This window comes from Colletotrichum fructicola (assembly GCF_000319635.2).
Source record: "Colletotrichum fructicola Nara gc5 chromosome Unknown KSG_Nara_v1_contig11, whole genome shotgun sequence".
In the NCBI taxonomy this organism is placed as follows: Eukaryota; Fungi; Ascomycota; class Sordariomycetes; order Glomerellales; family Glomerellaceae; genus Colletotrichum; species Colletotrichum fructicola.
Genome location: NW_027094061.1, coordinates 44824 through 60312, shown reverse-complemented (window position 1 = coordinate 60312; position 15489 = coordinate 44824). Strand labels below are relative to the sequence as shown.

The 15489-nt window shown below is 50.4% G+C and overlaps 4 protein-coding genes across 4 annotated transcripts; 1 reads left to right on the top strand and 3 right to left on the bottom strand.

Moving 5' to 3' along the window:
* Positions 1–123: 123 nt before the first annotated feature.
* Positions 124–1624, bottom strand: pgxB-2 (putative exopolygalacturonase B; the record flags this gene model as incomplete). Its single annotated transcript, XM_032037084.1, has 3 exons — positions 124–914; positions 968–1092; positions 1143–1624. The coding sequence occupies 3 exons, from the start codon at positions 1622–1624 to the stop codon at positions 124–126; spliced, it is 1398 nt and encodes a 465-aa protein (XP_031883866.1).
* A 505-nt stretch (positions 1625–2129) lies between these two features.
* On the bottom strand, positions 2130–3510 carry OpS4-6 (FAD-dependent monooxygenase OpS4; the record flags this gene model as incomplete). The annotated part of the gene is made up of 2 exons (XM_032037083.1): positions 2130–3293; positions 3358–3510. 2 exons carry the CDS (start codon positions 3508–3510, stop codon positions 2130–2132), a joined length of 1317 nt encoding a protein of 438 aa, XP_031884042.1.
* Positions 3511–4456: 946 nt separating this feature from the next.
* On the bottom strand, positions 4457–6144 carry tpcA (O-methyltransferase tpcA; the record flags this gene model as incomplete). Its single annotated transcript, XM_032037082.1, has 5 exons — positions 4457–4784; positions 4834–5044; positions 5107–5489; positions 5551–5677; positions 5760–6144. 5 exons carry the CDS (start codon positions 6142–6144, stop codon positions 4457–4459), a joined length of 1434 nt encoding a protein of 477 aa, XP_031883768.1.
* A 2435-nt stretch (positions 6145–8579) lies between these two features.
* mpas-0 (Methylphloroacetophenone synthase) lies at positions 8580–15001 on the top strand (the record flags this gene model as incomplete). Its single annotated transcript, XM_032037081.1, has 4 exons — positions 8580–13533; positions 13587–13892; positions 13975–14340; positions 14427–15001. 4 exons carry the CDS (start codon positions 8580–8582, stop codon positions 14999–15001), a joined length of 6201 nt encoding a protein of 2066 aa, XP_031883769.1.
* Between the last annotated feature and the right edge of the window lie 488 nt (positions 15002–15489).

Genomic DNA, 15489 nt, shown 5'->3' with positions numbered 1-15489 from the left:
TAAGAGGTTTCCTGCTCCATAATAAAGACAACTAGGGCAGGTGATGGCTGAGACACAAATTGTGAATGATGCCACTATGCATATCCATAGATGAGGAAAACTCAAAGTTTATGTCTTGGGATTCTACATGATACCCCTCTGTCCGTAGTCTCGTACATCCCAAGGAGGGTCAATGGTGGCCTTTCCACGGTTGCATACCTCTTTCAGCGCCGATTGCGCCTCTTCACTTTCAAAAGGGACACAGGGAATGCCCAGGCCGCCGTCGACTCCATCGCAGATTACCACCGCCTCCCCGCCACAAGGGCTCTGCACGTCAAATCCCTTGAACTTGATATCCCTGCACCGCCCCTCTTCATTCGTTGAGCAACTCACCCTTGCAACAGCCCTCCCCTTGCTCCCACTTGAGATACCCCGGAAGTTTTCGAAGAGCACATTACTGACCTTCATCTTGCTTGGAAAGCGGTTACAAGTTTCCGAGTCAACGTTGAAGTAACAACTGTCCAAGAAGATAGGCCAGTCGTCATTCTCAGACCAAAAGTTTCGAAATGTCACATTCTCCACAAACCCAGTCGCGACGTTTTCCCCAGCCCAGACCTTGATGCGGGCACCATTGTTTCCGTTCAGCATCCAGACGTTCTCAATCACAACGTCCTTCACCAAAACATACTCTCCCTCATACTGTCCAAGGCTTCCCAGTGACTGCCCATGAGAGTTATTACAGTACATCGTATTGACATGGATGTCTGTATTATTGCTCTTCGGCGAGAAGCAATCGTCGTCTGAGTCAACCCAAACGCGCTCGATACGAATATGCTCAACGTTGAGAGAGTTGAAAAAATCGCCATTCTTTGGTTCAACTGTGGAATTGTTCGACTTTGCCTCAATGATGACATCGCGGTATGTGATGTATTTGGCTGAGGAAGTATCAGTGTCTGCGGCTGCATCTTGGATAGGAAGGTGGATTTACAGTTAACAATGAAATTATGCCAAACTGGGGAATCTTTCATCAGAATCCCCTCAACGGTCAAATTCTCAATACCCTCCGCATAAAAGAGGATGGGTCTCAGATACTCATTGTCTGGGTCCAAGATTCTGGTCCTAAGAGTTAGTCCCATGTTTTGCACAAGATTCCAGTTGCTCACTCTTGTCCAGAGAATTCATTCCACCACCTTTGCCCTTGGCCGTCAATGACACCCTCGCCATGGATCCATACGTCTTTACCGCCCCATTTCCAGAACATTAGTGATCTTTGAAAGGGATGCTGATGAGCGTTGGCTTGCCAAAATTCAACGTCGTCGGTAAACTTAATGGTTCCCTCAAGGCGGATGTGGATATCATGAAGGAATGTCAAGTCAAGTGGTTTGCCGATCACAAATGTCTGACCTGCAGGAAGATACACAGCCCCTCCATTATTCGCACGCATAACAGCGTCTAAAAAGTGATCAGAGACATCGTCAGTATCGTTCACTGATGATTTCGGCGTGAAAGATGCGCGGCATGGGATAGTCCTCTTGGGCAGAGGATGCTTAAGGCGAAACTCTTCAGCTGTACGAGGTATATTCAACCCTGACGTATAGAGGACGTTGCTCAGGATGACCAAAAGAGCCACAGAAAAGTACTTCATCTTGATGATAACTTGCTGCCGTTGGGCCAAGTGTGAAATATTGAGCAATATAGAGTCTATTTTATACACACCTGCGACTCCAGCAATCTCGTGTATCACAACGAGCCCACACCGGTACACTTTCCTACTTGATGACCAGGGCTTTGGTTGCCCAGGACGCTATGTGGGCCATGGTATTTTGGAGCAGAGTCCTCGACGAGTTGATTGATGGAGTCTTATTCCTTCCTTCTACCCGACCTTGGCGGTTCTTGGCACGGGGAATCTTTCTCCTGACGTCTGTTCCCACAGGCATGCGCAATGCCTAGACTCTTGGAGGCTGATTTCATTGGCACTTTCGGGTCTCGGAAGCCTGCCTAGAGCCGCCTATGGCCACATTGGCATAGATTCAATCCAATGTGCCGGGGTAATTTCAAGACAGGGGCCTAGCTTGAATTCCAAAAGAAACAGCACGTTATGGATGAACGTACGAATTAACGAGAATTACGACATCAATGCAAATCATAAGTTAACATAAGGTGCTGGATTCATTATCCCAACCCCTCTCAGCTTGCTCGTATGCGTCGTACGCAAACAACCAGCGCTGGGCTTCAGGGCAAAAGAACCTAATTGGAAACGGCCCGCGTATTTCAGCTCCCAGCTGTCCGACCATGTATCTGTCCCTCTCCCTCTGTTCCTCGCCATCGGACAGATGGAGTTCATCCCGTTGGCGGAATGCCTCCTCCTGGATCCAACGGGTTCTGTCGTTTCGCAAACGCTGATACACCTTCGCAACCACAGGAAGAAGCTTGGTCTTGTTTGCTTGTGACACCTTGCCAAGTAGGTGTCCTAAAACGGCGCCGTCCTCTAGACTCGAGTTTGCCCCTTGCGCTAGGTATGGTAGCATTGGATGGCAACAATCGCCTGCCATGAAGAAAGTCCCGCTATCATTAGCCAACTGGGACAGAGGCTTGGCCCACATTAGCTTCCACTTGGTCACCTCTTTGCTCGCCCGTAGAAACTTCAGAAGCAAAGGGTCCCAGGGGAGTGCAGAGCTGATCTCGGCTTGAGTCCCACCAGTCCTGGACACCCCACCAGGCAAGTCGTCCGGTCGAAGAAAGACCAAGTTGAACATGGTGCCTTCACGCAAGGAATACCCTACAACGTGGGAAGACGGCCCAATCCAGAAATTCAAAGCAGGACGGCTGATGAATTCTCGTAGCTCGTCCTTATCAGGACCGCTGAGCTCATCAACGGAGATGAGAAGCCGGTACGCCAAATCTCCCGTCGCGATAGGCGGATGGTCCTTCCCCGCGAACTCGCTGCGAATCGTGGACCACAGGCCGTCTGCGAGAAGAACAACGTCCCCGTGGATTATTGAACCGTTTTCGAGAGTCACTGCGGCATCGTTGAATTCGACTGACTTTACTGAGGTGCCAAGCTTTATAGTCACACCCAGTTCGTCAACACACTTGGCGAGCATGGCGTTTTGCAGGTCAGCTCGGTGGACATCAATAATCGAGGCGCCACAGCGGCGTTGTAAGAGCTGCTGCAGGAAAGGCTCATGTGCTAGCAGCCTCGAGCCGTCGTACCGTCTTACACTCATGGTGTCCGGCAATGCCGTAGGCAGTTCTTTCATCACATCCCACTTCTCAAGGAGACGTACGCCATTGGGAGTAAGCTGGATGCCCGCCTGCGAGTGTATGAGTTAGATGCCATCGGCCTGATGTCTCTGCAAGATGTGTGATCCAACTAACGCCAACTTCTCTGAGTTCCTTTGCAGATTCGAAAATAGTTACTCGATGTGATGTGTTGGCAAGCTTGATTGACAAAGCAGCTGACAGCCCCGCGAGTCCTGCACCGACTATGATAACGTGAAAATCGTTTTCGAGGCTCATTGGTGACGCCATGCTGGACACGATGCATCCAAGTAGGACCAAGTCACAAATGTAAACGTCAATAAACTTGCCATCTGGCCATAAACCGAGGACTCGGTTAGCGGCACTAGACTCTTCGCACAGACGCACGATGACGGAGTTTCAGCGTATGTAACGAGGATTGTAGAAACTTTATGAATACGAACCGGGTCTAATCAATCAATTGGAATTCCGCAGGAGATAAGAACATGAGTGCATCGTCGCGACTATAAGGCAAGAACTTTTGGTTTTGCCTGAACGGGCGTTAAAGGAAAAGGGAGTTGCCTGCATTGTTCGTCTCATAATGCCGGCTATGATTTGCTGGTACATGTCGCGTAATAGACTTTACCCTCAATTTCACAGCTTTTCCAGCTTACGGAGCTACCCGCCGTAGCCTTCTGACTCGCAAATTTCCGAATGCACTGTTAATCCGAGTGGTCGAAGATGGCCGGGAATTAAGTTTGGGCACGTTCTTCACAATGAGACACATTGGGATGAGCGAAAAACAGCAAATAGTCTTCCAAAGAAGCCTACTTTCTGTAAAGAATTGAAACGATAGGAATATTTGGATGTTGTACTCACAGCTTACCGCTTTTGGACAATTCCTTGCGTACTGACGGCATACCGCTTTCGGCCATAACCTTCGATGGTCATAAGTTTGGAGTAGGACATCCCACAAGGATGGTTATGCTTGCAAGCCGAAACCTAGCCGAACTATTCATCCGACTGGCAGGAGCATGCCTGGGTGGACCCCGCGAGTTCTTGGAAATGGGAACCTTATCACGCTATTCCAGACGCCTGCTGTTAAGACGGCTGGGAATTTCCCGTTGCTAGACCATTGCCACATTTTGAAGTTTTGTAACATACTCATAGGCCTAGTGGGTGAAACCGTACTTATTCTTTTTCTAGACTTTTCTAGACTAAACTATTGCTACATGGACTATAGCATTACCTCAACTATGCCCACCAGACTTCTGACTGGCCAAATCTTGTTGATCCTCAATCCAGCCCTGGTGACCAGATCTTTGATTTCGGATGCAGTTCTCTCGATCCCATTATTCTCTGCCATCATAATCATTCCGAGCACATGGTTGTATTGGCACCAATAGCCATAGTTGGCAGGCAACAGATCCGGAGCCGAGGGCACATCTGGAGATCCGCAAGTAGTATTCAGCACGCAATCAGCGAGGAGGATCCTCGAATTGGGTCTCATGGCGACCTTGAGCGCTTTGAGAATTTTGAGGCACGGCTCATCCGACCAATCATGCCTTGCGACCGTTAGCTGTTGTTGCAGGCTCTGAGAGACAGAGGACTTACAGGATGCGACGAAGCCAATATACGTCTGCGCCAACAACAGGGTTAGGCTGGAAAAAGTCGTGGTCCATGAAGGTGACTTGGTCATCTTTCAATGCCCACGGCGCATGAATGGGAAAGACTTCATTCTTTCCTTGACTGATAACTTCAGGACGGTCCTGCACGATGAACCGCAAGTGAGGGTGGGCTTTCAGCATTTGAAGTGCGAAACCTCCTGAATGGACATTAGCCAATCAAACACGTTTAGTTCATTAGAAGGTTGCGAGCGTTGCGTACCAACCCCGCCACCCACGTCTACGACGGTGGCACCGTTTCCGAGGTTGCTCCAGGGATAGTCCAAAACATGAGCGGGACTATTGACCGATCCGCTACCAATCATCGCTTTTCCGAAGTTTGCCAGTTCAGGGCGGGATATCAACCCGTTGGAGTCTGGCCCCTCCCAGTTGCCGTCTTCAGGCCTGGAGAAGAACCCCGGGTAGCCAGTACCGCGACCTCCACGTTCGAGCTCCTCAACTGTGACTTTCTCGGCGAACCAGTCGAACTGCGTCTTGTCCGTGCCTAGCGCGATCTGGAACGCTGTCTCGTCTTTTTCATAAGAGGATCCAGTCGGACCCAGAAGGTATTTACCTAAGTACTCAGATGTGAATGAGTGCATGCTCCTATGTGAGTTTTCGCAAAATCAGCCTACGCCCTTCAAAATACTTTCTATATGATACGTACGCTAACTGCACCAGAGCCCTCAGCGGCTCATTGTCCACTAAGACTTGTGAAATGCGGTTGTTCGTGAAGCGGTTCTCTTCAGGCTCATTGAAGATGTGAATGGTACACAAGGTTCGCATGAGGCGAGCTGTAATAGACAAGGATCCCACTCGTTAGAGGGCCTCCACAAGGCCGTTGCCAGTTATCTGTTCCGCTTGGGCTGAACTTACCAAGTTTGCGAGACTCAATCCCGGTACGCTCTGACAGCATACTGACGTGGATTCCTTGCTTTCCGTCGGCTGTCAACTTGTCTGGAATTTTCATCTCAGTGGCTAGAATTAGTGCTCTGGCTTGGACGGCCAGAGTCATAACTTGCTGGATCCTGTGAGAAGGCTCTGCCACGAGCGCTATGAGAGTGCCGGCGATGGCCTCGATTCTTCTTTGAGCCTCGAACAAATCCGGACTGGGCACTGTTTGCTGTGCAGAATCCTCCGTGACAGACGAATTACGTTCCTTCTCCCATTGTTGCGTAACGGTGAGCACGGATTCACGGAGTAGGTCAACAAGCCCCAAAAGCTGTCGAGCCTCCGATTCAGAGCCTGGAGATCGTGACATGATGAAGTGCAGAGTGACAGTTGTCTAGTCTGAGGTTTAAGAAGACTTGCAGTAAGATGGGAGAATGATATCGCGATCTGAACTGAAGACGAGATGATCATACAGCCAACCACAAAGGAAAATCTTGAATTTAAATGCGAATATGACACCTGTTGGCAGAAACTTCATGCCGTGGGAGTGTGGGTGAGAGGAAACTGTAGTCCAGAGGAGGGCAACAGATCGACAAACCATCGGCTTAGGAGCCTGGGCTCGTCACCTGGACCGTGGGCGCGGCCCGGGATGGTGTACACCCAATTCAGCGAGGCATTTTCTGTGTCGGGAGCCCCCGAACCTAAGCCCGGACCACTTCCTGTTTCAGCGAGAACGAGATAGAAGCCTGCCTCGGAGCTTGTGAATATCTTTGGTCATTCGGTGGCACGTCTGGCGAAGTCTGAAGCAACCTTGTAGACGACCCCAAAACATGCAGCCGCCTGTGTAAACTCTGCTACTCGTACGACCCACCGCCGGATATTTTCACACATCACGAAATCTCCAAAGACTGTGCATGAAACCAATGCGAAATGAGTCAAGGAAGGAACCCGGCAGTTGTGCAGCCAAGCTATTCCATCGATAAGAGCTTCATTGATCAATTACCCGCGTGCGTTTCAGGACGGTCAGGGTTTCAAAGTGGTGGAATGCCGTTGTAAAGAAGCACTAAAGTCTCCGATGCTGCAGTAGATGACAAGCGCTGAGAAGCTTGTGATATTGAGTGACGGCTGAGCAGGCTACAGACTAACCTTCATTGAGACAAAACCCTTCTAGCCCTCCAACTTGGCACCTTTGGTTTGGTAAATTCAAAAGAGTTCCCGCATTCATCTCATATTCGCCCAAGTCAGAGAATCATTCTACAAGCCCTTCCAGCATGTCTCTGAAAGCTATCTTTTTTGGTCCTCAAGCCTCTGAAGGCTTTAGAGGTTTGGCTTTGCATGACATCAGATCAGCCTTGCGGCAAATACCCATACTACAGCCACTCTTGGATTCAATCTCAGAGCTACCTTCGCTATTTCAGTGTCTAGTAGCTCATGAGCCATGCCTTGAAAGAACGCCTGGCAAATGGTGCGCTTTGCAGTTGACACGCTGGCTGGAGCACGACCTTGATGTCATTGAAGACCAGATCAAAGAATACTGGAATTCAATCTCAGCCCCTCTGTCTGTCCTTTTTGGGATGGTGCAATATTTCCAGTACTTGCAGGACAACGACATTTCCCACCAGCAGTTACTTGGCAATATCTCAGATGGCGGATGCCAGGGATTCTGTCTAGGACTATTATCGGCTACCGCAATTTCGAATTCCAGGGACGAGACGGCCTTGGTCCATAATTTTGCTGTGGCACTCCGCCTTTCGTTCTGCATTGGAGTGTATCTGGATTTCGATCAAACCCAAGCAGGGGCAACTACAGCATTCGTGCTACGCCGCCAACGAGGATTGGACCTAGACGTCAACCTTGCAGCTTCCATGTTGGAAGAAATAAATGTGAGCATTTCCCTTCTTTCAGAAAGCAGAAGAATGTTTGCTGATGTGTAACGGAAAGAATGAGCCATGCGGGACTGCCGCGCAAGTTCCAGAGAATGATTCTCATGCCACTTGCGTAAGCACTCCATGAATGAACATGTCTTTCTCTCATCTAATGTATGTTCAGACACAGTCATACGTTGCAACTAGGATCGATCACGCAAGCTGCACAATTATTGTACCAACGGCAAGGGTAGCAGTACTTCACCAACATATCCCTTTAGAAGACTACACATTGAAGCCTCTGAGTCTTAGAGCCCGCTATCACACACCAGCGCTCAGCCACTGGAAACAACAGTTGTTGGAATTTTGCGCCCAAGAATCAAAGCTCCGATTTCCAGAGGTCGACGGGCTGGTAGTTGCCGTATGTTCCAATCGGGACGGCCGGACTCTTGGTGGCCGACCACTACACGAGGAAATACTGGAGTGCATCATGACGGAGGTGGCCGACTGGCACTTGGTTGTAAGCCAAGTTGCCTCGAAACTCAGACCCGGACAAGATGCAAGGAATGTTTTAGAACTGGGCCCGGTCCGGTGCCTATCAAGTTCACGGTTCCTGGGTCCCTACTCAATCAGACCACCGCTAGGCCTGTCCAATCAAACCGAGCCTTTGATAGGCTCGACACCAGCCAGAAGCTATCCAGATACTGCAGTCGCAATTGTGGGCATGGCTTGCAGGTTTCCTGGAGCGGACTCTTTGGATGAGCTATGGAACGTCATTGAATCTGGCAAGTCGCTTTGTCAAGAGATACCGGCCGAAAGGTTTTCGACGAATGGTCTTCGACGAACACCTCAAGTTCAGAGATTTTTTGCCAACCTTATCAATGACGTTGACGCCTTTGACCATCGCTTCTTCCGAAAGACAAGTAGAGAGGCATCTTCAATGGATCCACAACAACGCCATCTGCTCGAAGTCGCCTACCAGGCTCTGGAGTCTGCAAACTACTTCAACGGTCCTAAGCCACCTAGCAAGGATGTCGGCTGTTATATCGGCGTGTGCGCCAACGATTATGCTGACAATGTCGCATCGCACCCACCCAATGCATTTTCGACACTGGGAACACTCAGAGCGTTTTTGGCCGGAAGGATCAGCAACTTTTTTGGTTGGACCGGCGAATCATCCACGATCGACACTGCATGCTCCTCATCGGCTGTGGCTATCAACAAAGCATGCACCGACATCATTGCTGGGAAATGCACAGCTGCTCTAGCTGGGGGCGTCAATGTCTTTACAAGCCCCAACTTTTTCCAGAACCTCAATGCTGGAAAGTTTCTTAGCACCACGGGTCAATGCAAGTCATTTGACGCAAAAGCCGACGGCTATTGCAGAGGAGAGGGCGTTGGCCTCCTCTTGCTCAAGAAATTATCAGAGGCGCAAGCATCGGGAGACAAGATCTTGGCTGTGATCCCCGGCTCTGCTGTCAGACAAAACAGCAACGAGACGTACATTACTGTCCCCCATGGGCCCTCGCAATCTGATCTTTACGAAGAGGTGCTACGATTCTCGCGCATGACGCCCGACGACGTTACTTATGTTGAAGCTCACGGAACTGGGACGCCTGTGGGTGACCCGATTGAGTTTGAAAGTATTCGACGAACGTTTGGTGGTTTGCGGCGTCAGACGGAACAGCTTTTGCATGTTGGATCAATCAAGGCAAACATCGGGCACACGGAGAGTGCGTCTGGGGTTGCTGCTGTAATCAAAGCTGTGTTGATGATTCATCACAAACGGATTCCCCCTCAAGCCAGCTTCACGACACTGAACCCTCAGATCACACTTTCGGAGTCGGACAGGATCGCCATCACCACAACTGGCATTGAATGGAAATCTTCGGGGCCACTGACAGTTTGTGTTAACAACTATGGAGCCTCGGGAAGTAACGCAGCACTTATCGTTACAGAGCCGCCATCGCCATGTGTGGCCATTACTCGAACGACGAACAACAGCCGCCTTCCGAAGGCTATCCCGTTCCCATTCATCGTTACAGCCTCTAGCCAACAGTCCCTGTCTGCCAATATTGGTGTTCTGCGCAAACAAATCCTGAAGCAATTTACGATGTCGCCCAACCAACAGGAACAAGCCCGCTTGGCTGATCTTTCCTTCAGTGTCGTGTCAGGGCAAAATCCGTCGCTGCCTTTTGCAGCCACTTTCGACGCCGCCAGCATGGATCAACTCATCGAGCGTCTTCATGAGTCCAGTACCTCGGACATTTGGAATGTAACTTTACCGAGTAAGTCTCGGCCTGTCGTCATGGCATTCGGTGGCCAGAATTCGAAGTTCGTCGGCCTTGATAAGGACAAATACGAATCCTGTGCCCTTCTCCGGCACCATCTTGATTGCTGCCAGAACGAGCTTAAGTCTCAGGGATTTCCTGGGATACTTCCCTACATTTTCCAATCCGAGCCAATCGAAGACCCTGTCATCTTGCATTCTGCACTCTTCAGCGTGCAGTACTCTTGTGCAAAGGCTTGGATTGATTCCGGTCTCACAGTCGCCAAACTGGTAGGCCACAGCTTTGGCGAGCTCACAGCCACTTGTGTTTCGGGCATATTGTCATTATCCGACGGCCTCAAGCTTGTGGCAGGGCGTGCGCGACTGATGAAGGAGAAATGGGGTCCGGACCCTGGTTCCATGCTACTTGTCGAGACTGATCCGGTTTCTTTGGGTCGACTCTTGAACTCAGACACAGTCAATGTCGAAGTGGCCTGCCACAATGGTCCACGACTGACTGTCATTTCCGGATCGAAATCGGAGGTGGAACATGCTGAGCAGTTCATCAAACTGGATCCCACAACTCAGAATGCAAAGTCAAAGATTCTCGACGTCCCGTACGCCTTCCATTCGCGCTTCACGGAGCCAATTCTTCACGATCTCGAAGTTCTTGCTGGGGGACTCGTTTTCCGCAAACCGTTCATACCTGTCGAGACCTGTCTTGATCGGGATACGGAATGTTTACCCTGGCCTCAACGTGTCAGAGAACACACCCGAAGACCAGTATTCTTCCATCAGGCTGTCAGCAAGATTCACGAGGAACTTGCTGGCTGTTGCTGGCTGGAAGCCGGGATGAACTCTGGCATTACGACCATGGCCCGCAGAGCGTTGGGAGAGGAAGCATCTGAACACACATTTTACGGGATGAATTTGCGGGATAGGACACCACTGCGAGACTCTTTGACTCAAGTCACCATTGGTTTGTGGAAAGAGTCGCAATCGGTCACTTTCTGGGATTTTCATACTTGCCAGAGAGGGATGTACTCCTATGTCCCGTTCCTACCCCCGTATCAGTTTGAGAAGAGTCGCCACTGGCTTGAATGGAGAGATACAGTCGGACCCTTAGAATTCGACTCTTCAGCCAAAAACAACAGCACCACGCCCGCTCCACGTCGCCTGCTTACTTTAACGCGGAAGACTGAAGCCAATCTCGAATTCAATGTCGATCCTCAGCATGACACGTGGAAGGGCCTTATACAAGGGCATGCAGTTGTGGGCCAGCCCCTGTGCCCAGCCCCGTTATACATGGAACTGGCGGCACAAGCTGCGCTTACGGCTTTGGGGCACGAAGAGACAAAAGGATTCTCAGCAACATGGAAGAAGATTCAAATCGACGAAGCCCTCGGCCTGGGGGAAGGATGCCGTATCGTACTTTCCCTCTCCAAGATCGAACACTCGCAGTCTTGGAAGTTCTGCGTGACGTCTTCATCTCTGGCAGATCCTCAACTGCGGCCAAGCATGCATGCATCAGGAGAGGTTAGTCTTGTATCCAAACAAGACGCCGAAGACGACTCTGAATTTCCCCATTACGAAACCGCACTTCGCCACACTGTCCGACAGCTTCAAGCCGCTGATGTAACCGACACCGTAGCACTTAGGGGTCCGCTGGTTTACTCAGTGTTTTCCCGTGTCGTCACGTACGATGAGATGTACAAGGGTGTCTGGGACATTTTCGCTAAAGGGGATGAAGCGATCAGTCGAGTCAAGCTGGCTTCCGAGTGCAACCTCGAAGGATTTGACAAGATGATAACGGACCCGTTGGCTTTGGACAACTTTGTCCAGGTGTCTGGCATCCATGTGAACGCTTTGAGTGGACTGTGTTCTGAGAACGAGGTTTTCGTTTGCACCCGAATCACTAAGGTGGAGATCCATCCAAGCTTTTCGCTGACTCCGTCGAGACAATGGAAAGTTCTGTCCATGTACCGCGAGTACGACCCGAGGAATATCGATAACGACATATATGTTTACGACGAGGCAACCGGAAAAATTGTTGTTGTCATTCACGGCGCGAGATTCACTCGGATGTTGATAAAATCTCTTGTTCGAGCGTTGTCTTCAAAAAACGCAGGGGGGAAAGTCGGCGGCGTCGTTGTCGAAGATTTTCAAGAGAAGAAGATGGAGGACTCTGTCCCCGCGATAGACTTTCAATCTCAAACAGCCGTGTCACGCGCAGACGACACCCCATCGAAAGTTGTCAGCGACGAGGATGTCTTTTGCCTCCTGGCAAGAGTTGCAGAGATCGATCTCGGCGCCATCGCAAACGATGCTTCGCTTGCTGACCTGGGCATTGACTCCCTCTTGTCGAGTGAGGTGCTCAACGAAGTCAACGAAACCTTTTTGGTCGATTTGAGTGCGGACGAGTATCAGAGTCTGCTCTCCGTAGGAGATTTGGTTCAATGCATACGTGCTCGCAGCCCGTCGGCCAACGCCATCAGGTTGATGACCAGTCCGCCTACCCGAGGCGCTTCCCCCACATTCAGTGAGGCCAACGACCCCGAAAGCACTGGTTCGTCAACGCCAACATCTACTTCTAGTGAGTTCGCGGTCATGAAGTTGGAGTCAAAAACACAAAGTTTCGACGATGTGGGGGGTTCAGAAAGTCTGCGCAGGGCATATGAAGTGTTCAAAGACATCAAGAATGGGTCCGATGACTACGCGAAGACCTACGGTTCAATCAGATTTTGGGACGACGTATATCCCATTCAAGCTTCTCTGGTTACGCAATACGTGGTCGACGCTCTCCCGCAACTTGGATGCGATCTATCAGTCTTCAAGGCTGGGGATGAACTCCCAACCATTCAATATCTCCCGAAGTACGCTCTTCTTGCATCGCAACTTTTCGAGATCCTGGAAGACGCAAGACTGGTCCGCCGAAAAGGAAATGTCTGGGTCCGCGCTGATACGCCTGTCCCTAAGCAGTCTGTGGTTGAAAGGCTGCAGGAAGCCGTGCAACGATTCCCTCGACATGCATCCGAACACAAACTCCTCAACATCACGGGGAGCTCTTTGGCGGACTGCATGACTGGAGTAGCTGACCCTCTGACTCTGGTGTTCAGGAACAAGGAGAATGCCAATATCCTGGAAGATGTGTACACCAATGGCCCCTTCTATCTAGCAGCCAGCAAACAACTTTGCTCTTTTCTCGAGAAAGCATTAAGCGCTCTGAAAAAAGGCAACGGAAAACCGATTTATATTCTTGAAATTGGTGGTGGGACAGCATCGACTACAAAACACGTCCTCCGGATGTTGGGAGATGCCGGAATACCATTCGTCTACACTTTCACAGACGTTTCCGCGGGACTGGTCGCTGGAGCCAAGAAAAAATTACCCGGCTTGCTGAGTCAATCAACTGGACGGCTAGAGTTCCAGACATTGAACGCCACAAAGAGTCCCCCTACCGATATGACTGGAAAGTTTGACCTCGTCCTCTCAACCAACTGCATCCACGCCACTGCTGATTTATCCGTTTCACTCACAAATATTCGACAAATGTTAAAGCCACACGGAATTGTCACGCTTGTTGAGTTCACTAAAAACCTGTTCTGGTTTGATCTTGTCTTCGGACGTGAGTTTGGTCCATTCTTTCTGTAGATCTCGAAAATGCTAACCGCTTTGCAGTCATGGATGGCTGGTGGTCGATGACGGATGGAAGAAAGCACGTTCTTGCCGACGAGTTCTTTTGGAAGAGAAGCTTCGAGCAGGCGGGGTTCGGGCACGTCGATTGGACCGGAGGCGAGCTGGCTGAGTCTAACATGCTTCGCATCATCACGGGATTCAAAACGCGCCCCGATGTTGGAGACATCGTCCCGAAGAAACGCTTCGACATCCAAACGGTGATGTTCAAACAGACTGGACAGAATCGCCTATTTGCCGACGTATATCTTCCGCCTTCCGATGAGTTGATGTCACAAACATGGTCAGTCGGTAAGTGATTTTCCGTCCTGACACAGTCGAATAGACATCGGCTTGATTGTCACAAGATCCAGAGCGCTGAACAGAAGTTTAGGCCTTCTCTTCCACGGGGGCGGTCACATCAGCCTCTCGCGCCATGACATCAATACCAAGCATGTCCAGCGTTTGCTTGATAACGGCATCTTACCAGTTGCGGTTGACTACAGGCTGTGTCCTGAGATGCCTCTTCCGGAGGGTGCCATGGCTGACGCATGCTCCGCTCTACAATGGGCCCGTCATGAGTTACCCTTCATGAACTTGAACCGACCAGGTCTCCGCATTGGTCCCAAGGTTGTTGGGATTGGCTGGTCAAGTGGCGGTCACTTAGCCATGACTCTGGCGTGGACATCTTTGGAACAGAGGATCGAGCCGCCCAATGCGATTCTTGCATTCTACAGCCCTTCAAAATTGGAAGATGAGTGTAAGTCACCATGATTGACGCATCGAGACGTATACCGTGCTCGTGTGTGCCATGTTGTCTGGGCTCAACGACTGACGTTCCTGTAGCATGGTTTCAACCAAACTTTCCTTCTGGCACCCAAAGTCTTGCCAAGGGGGGTTATGATTTGCTTGAAGCTGTTCAGAACTATCCAATCACCGAAAGCCGAGTGATGAAAAATGGAAGGCCTGTTGCGCCTGGTAAGTGGTTGGGCCGAGGGCCTTCGGGGACCAATCCTCGGACAACGATCATTTTGCATGGAAACTGGAAAGGTCAGCTCTTGCCTATATGGTTGGACGGACTACCCAGCAAAGGGCAGATTCCGCAGTCAGCGTCCACGAGCGACTATGAGACGCTGCAAAGGCCGACTCGAGAGCGTATCATGGCCATTAGTCCACACGCCCAGGTCATCAACGGGACCTATCGCACACCTACATTCCTCGTTCACGGCACGGAAGACGACCTCGTTCCTGTCCAGCAAGCCAGAGACATGAGTGAGTCGCTTGCAGCGCACGGGGTTGAGTCAGGGATTGCGATCATTGATGGCGCGTCGCATTTGTTAGATCTTGATGAGGATTCAAATGGAAGTATTGCGGCGGAGGTGGAAAAGGGATTTGCGTTTTTACGCCATGTAGTGGCATAGGCGATTGAGATTGAACGAGATTATAGGGCCTTAAGATTGTCTGAATTAAATAATGTTCGCAGTTATTAGGTTGAATTGCGCTGTGTGATGCCTTACTACTAAAAAGGGTGATATGGAACAGCTGTGCGTCTTATATCCTTAGATAATAGGAGCACCTTACGCTCTAATTAATCTATGAGGTAGATATATCTCCTTTTGTTACGACCCGTTATGCATGGATAACAGTTGACCGACCCACTTGGGCGTCGGGCGGCTAGGACAGGACATTTGTACTGCAGGATCACGGGAACAACAGGGACTCACTCGGAACGGAAGAACTATGGCACAAGTCACGTGACGATAAGATAAGACTGAGCAGACAGTGTGGATCACTGAGCGCTCAGTAGGACCTACTGAGCGATCACCAACGATCACTGAGCGCTCAATAGTACCTGACCAGCGGTCAGCAGCAGGACAAGGAACTGTTCAGGACTTGTATATAGTATGAC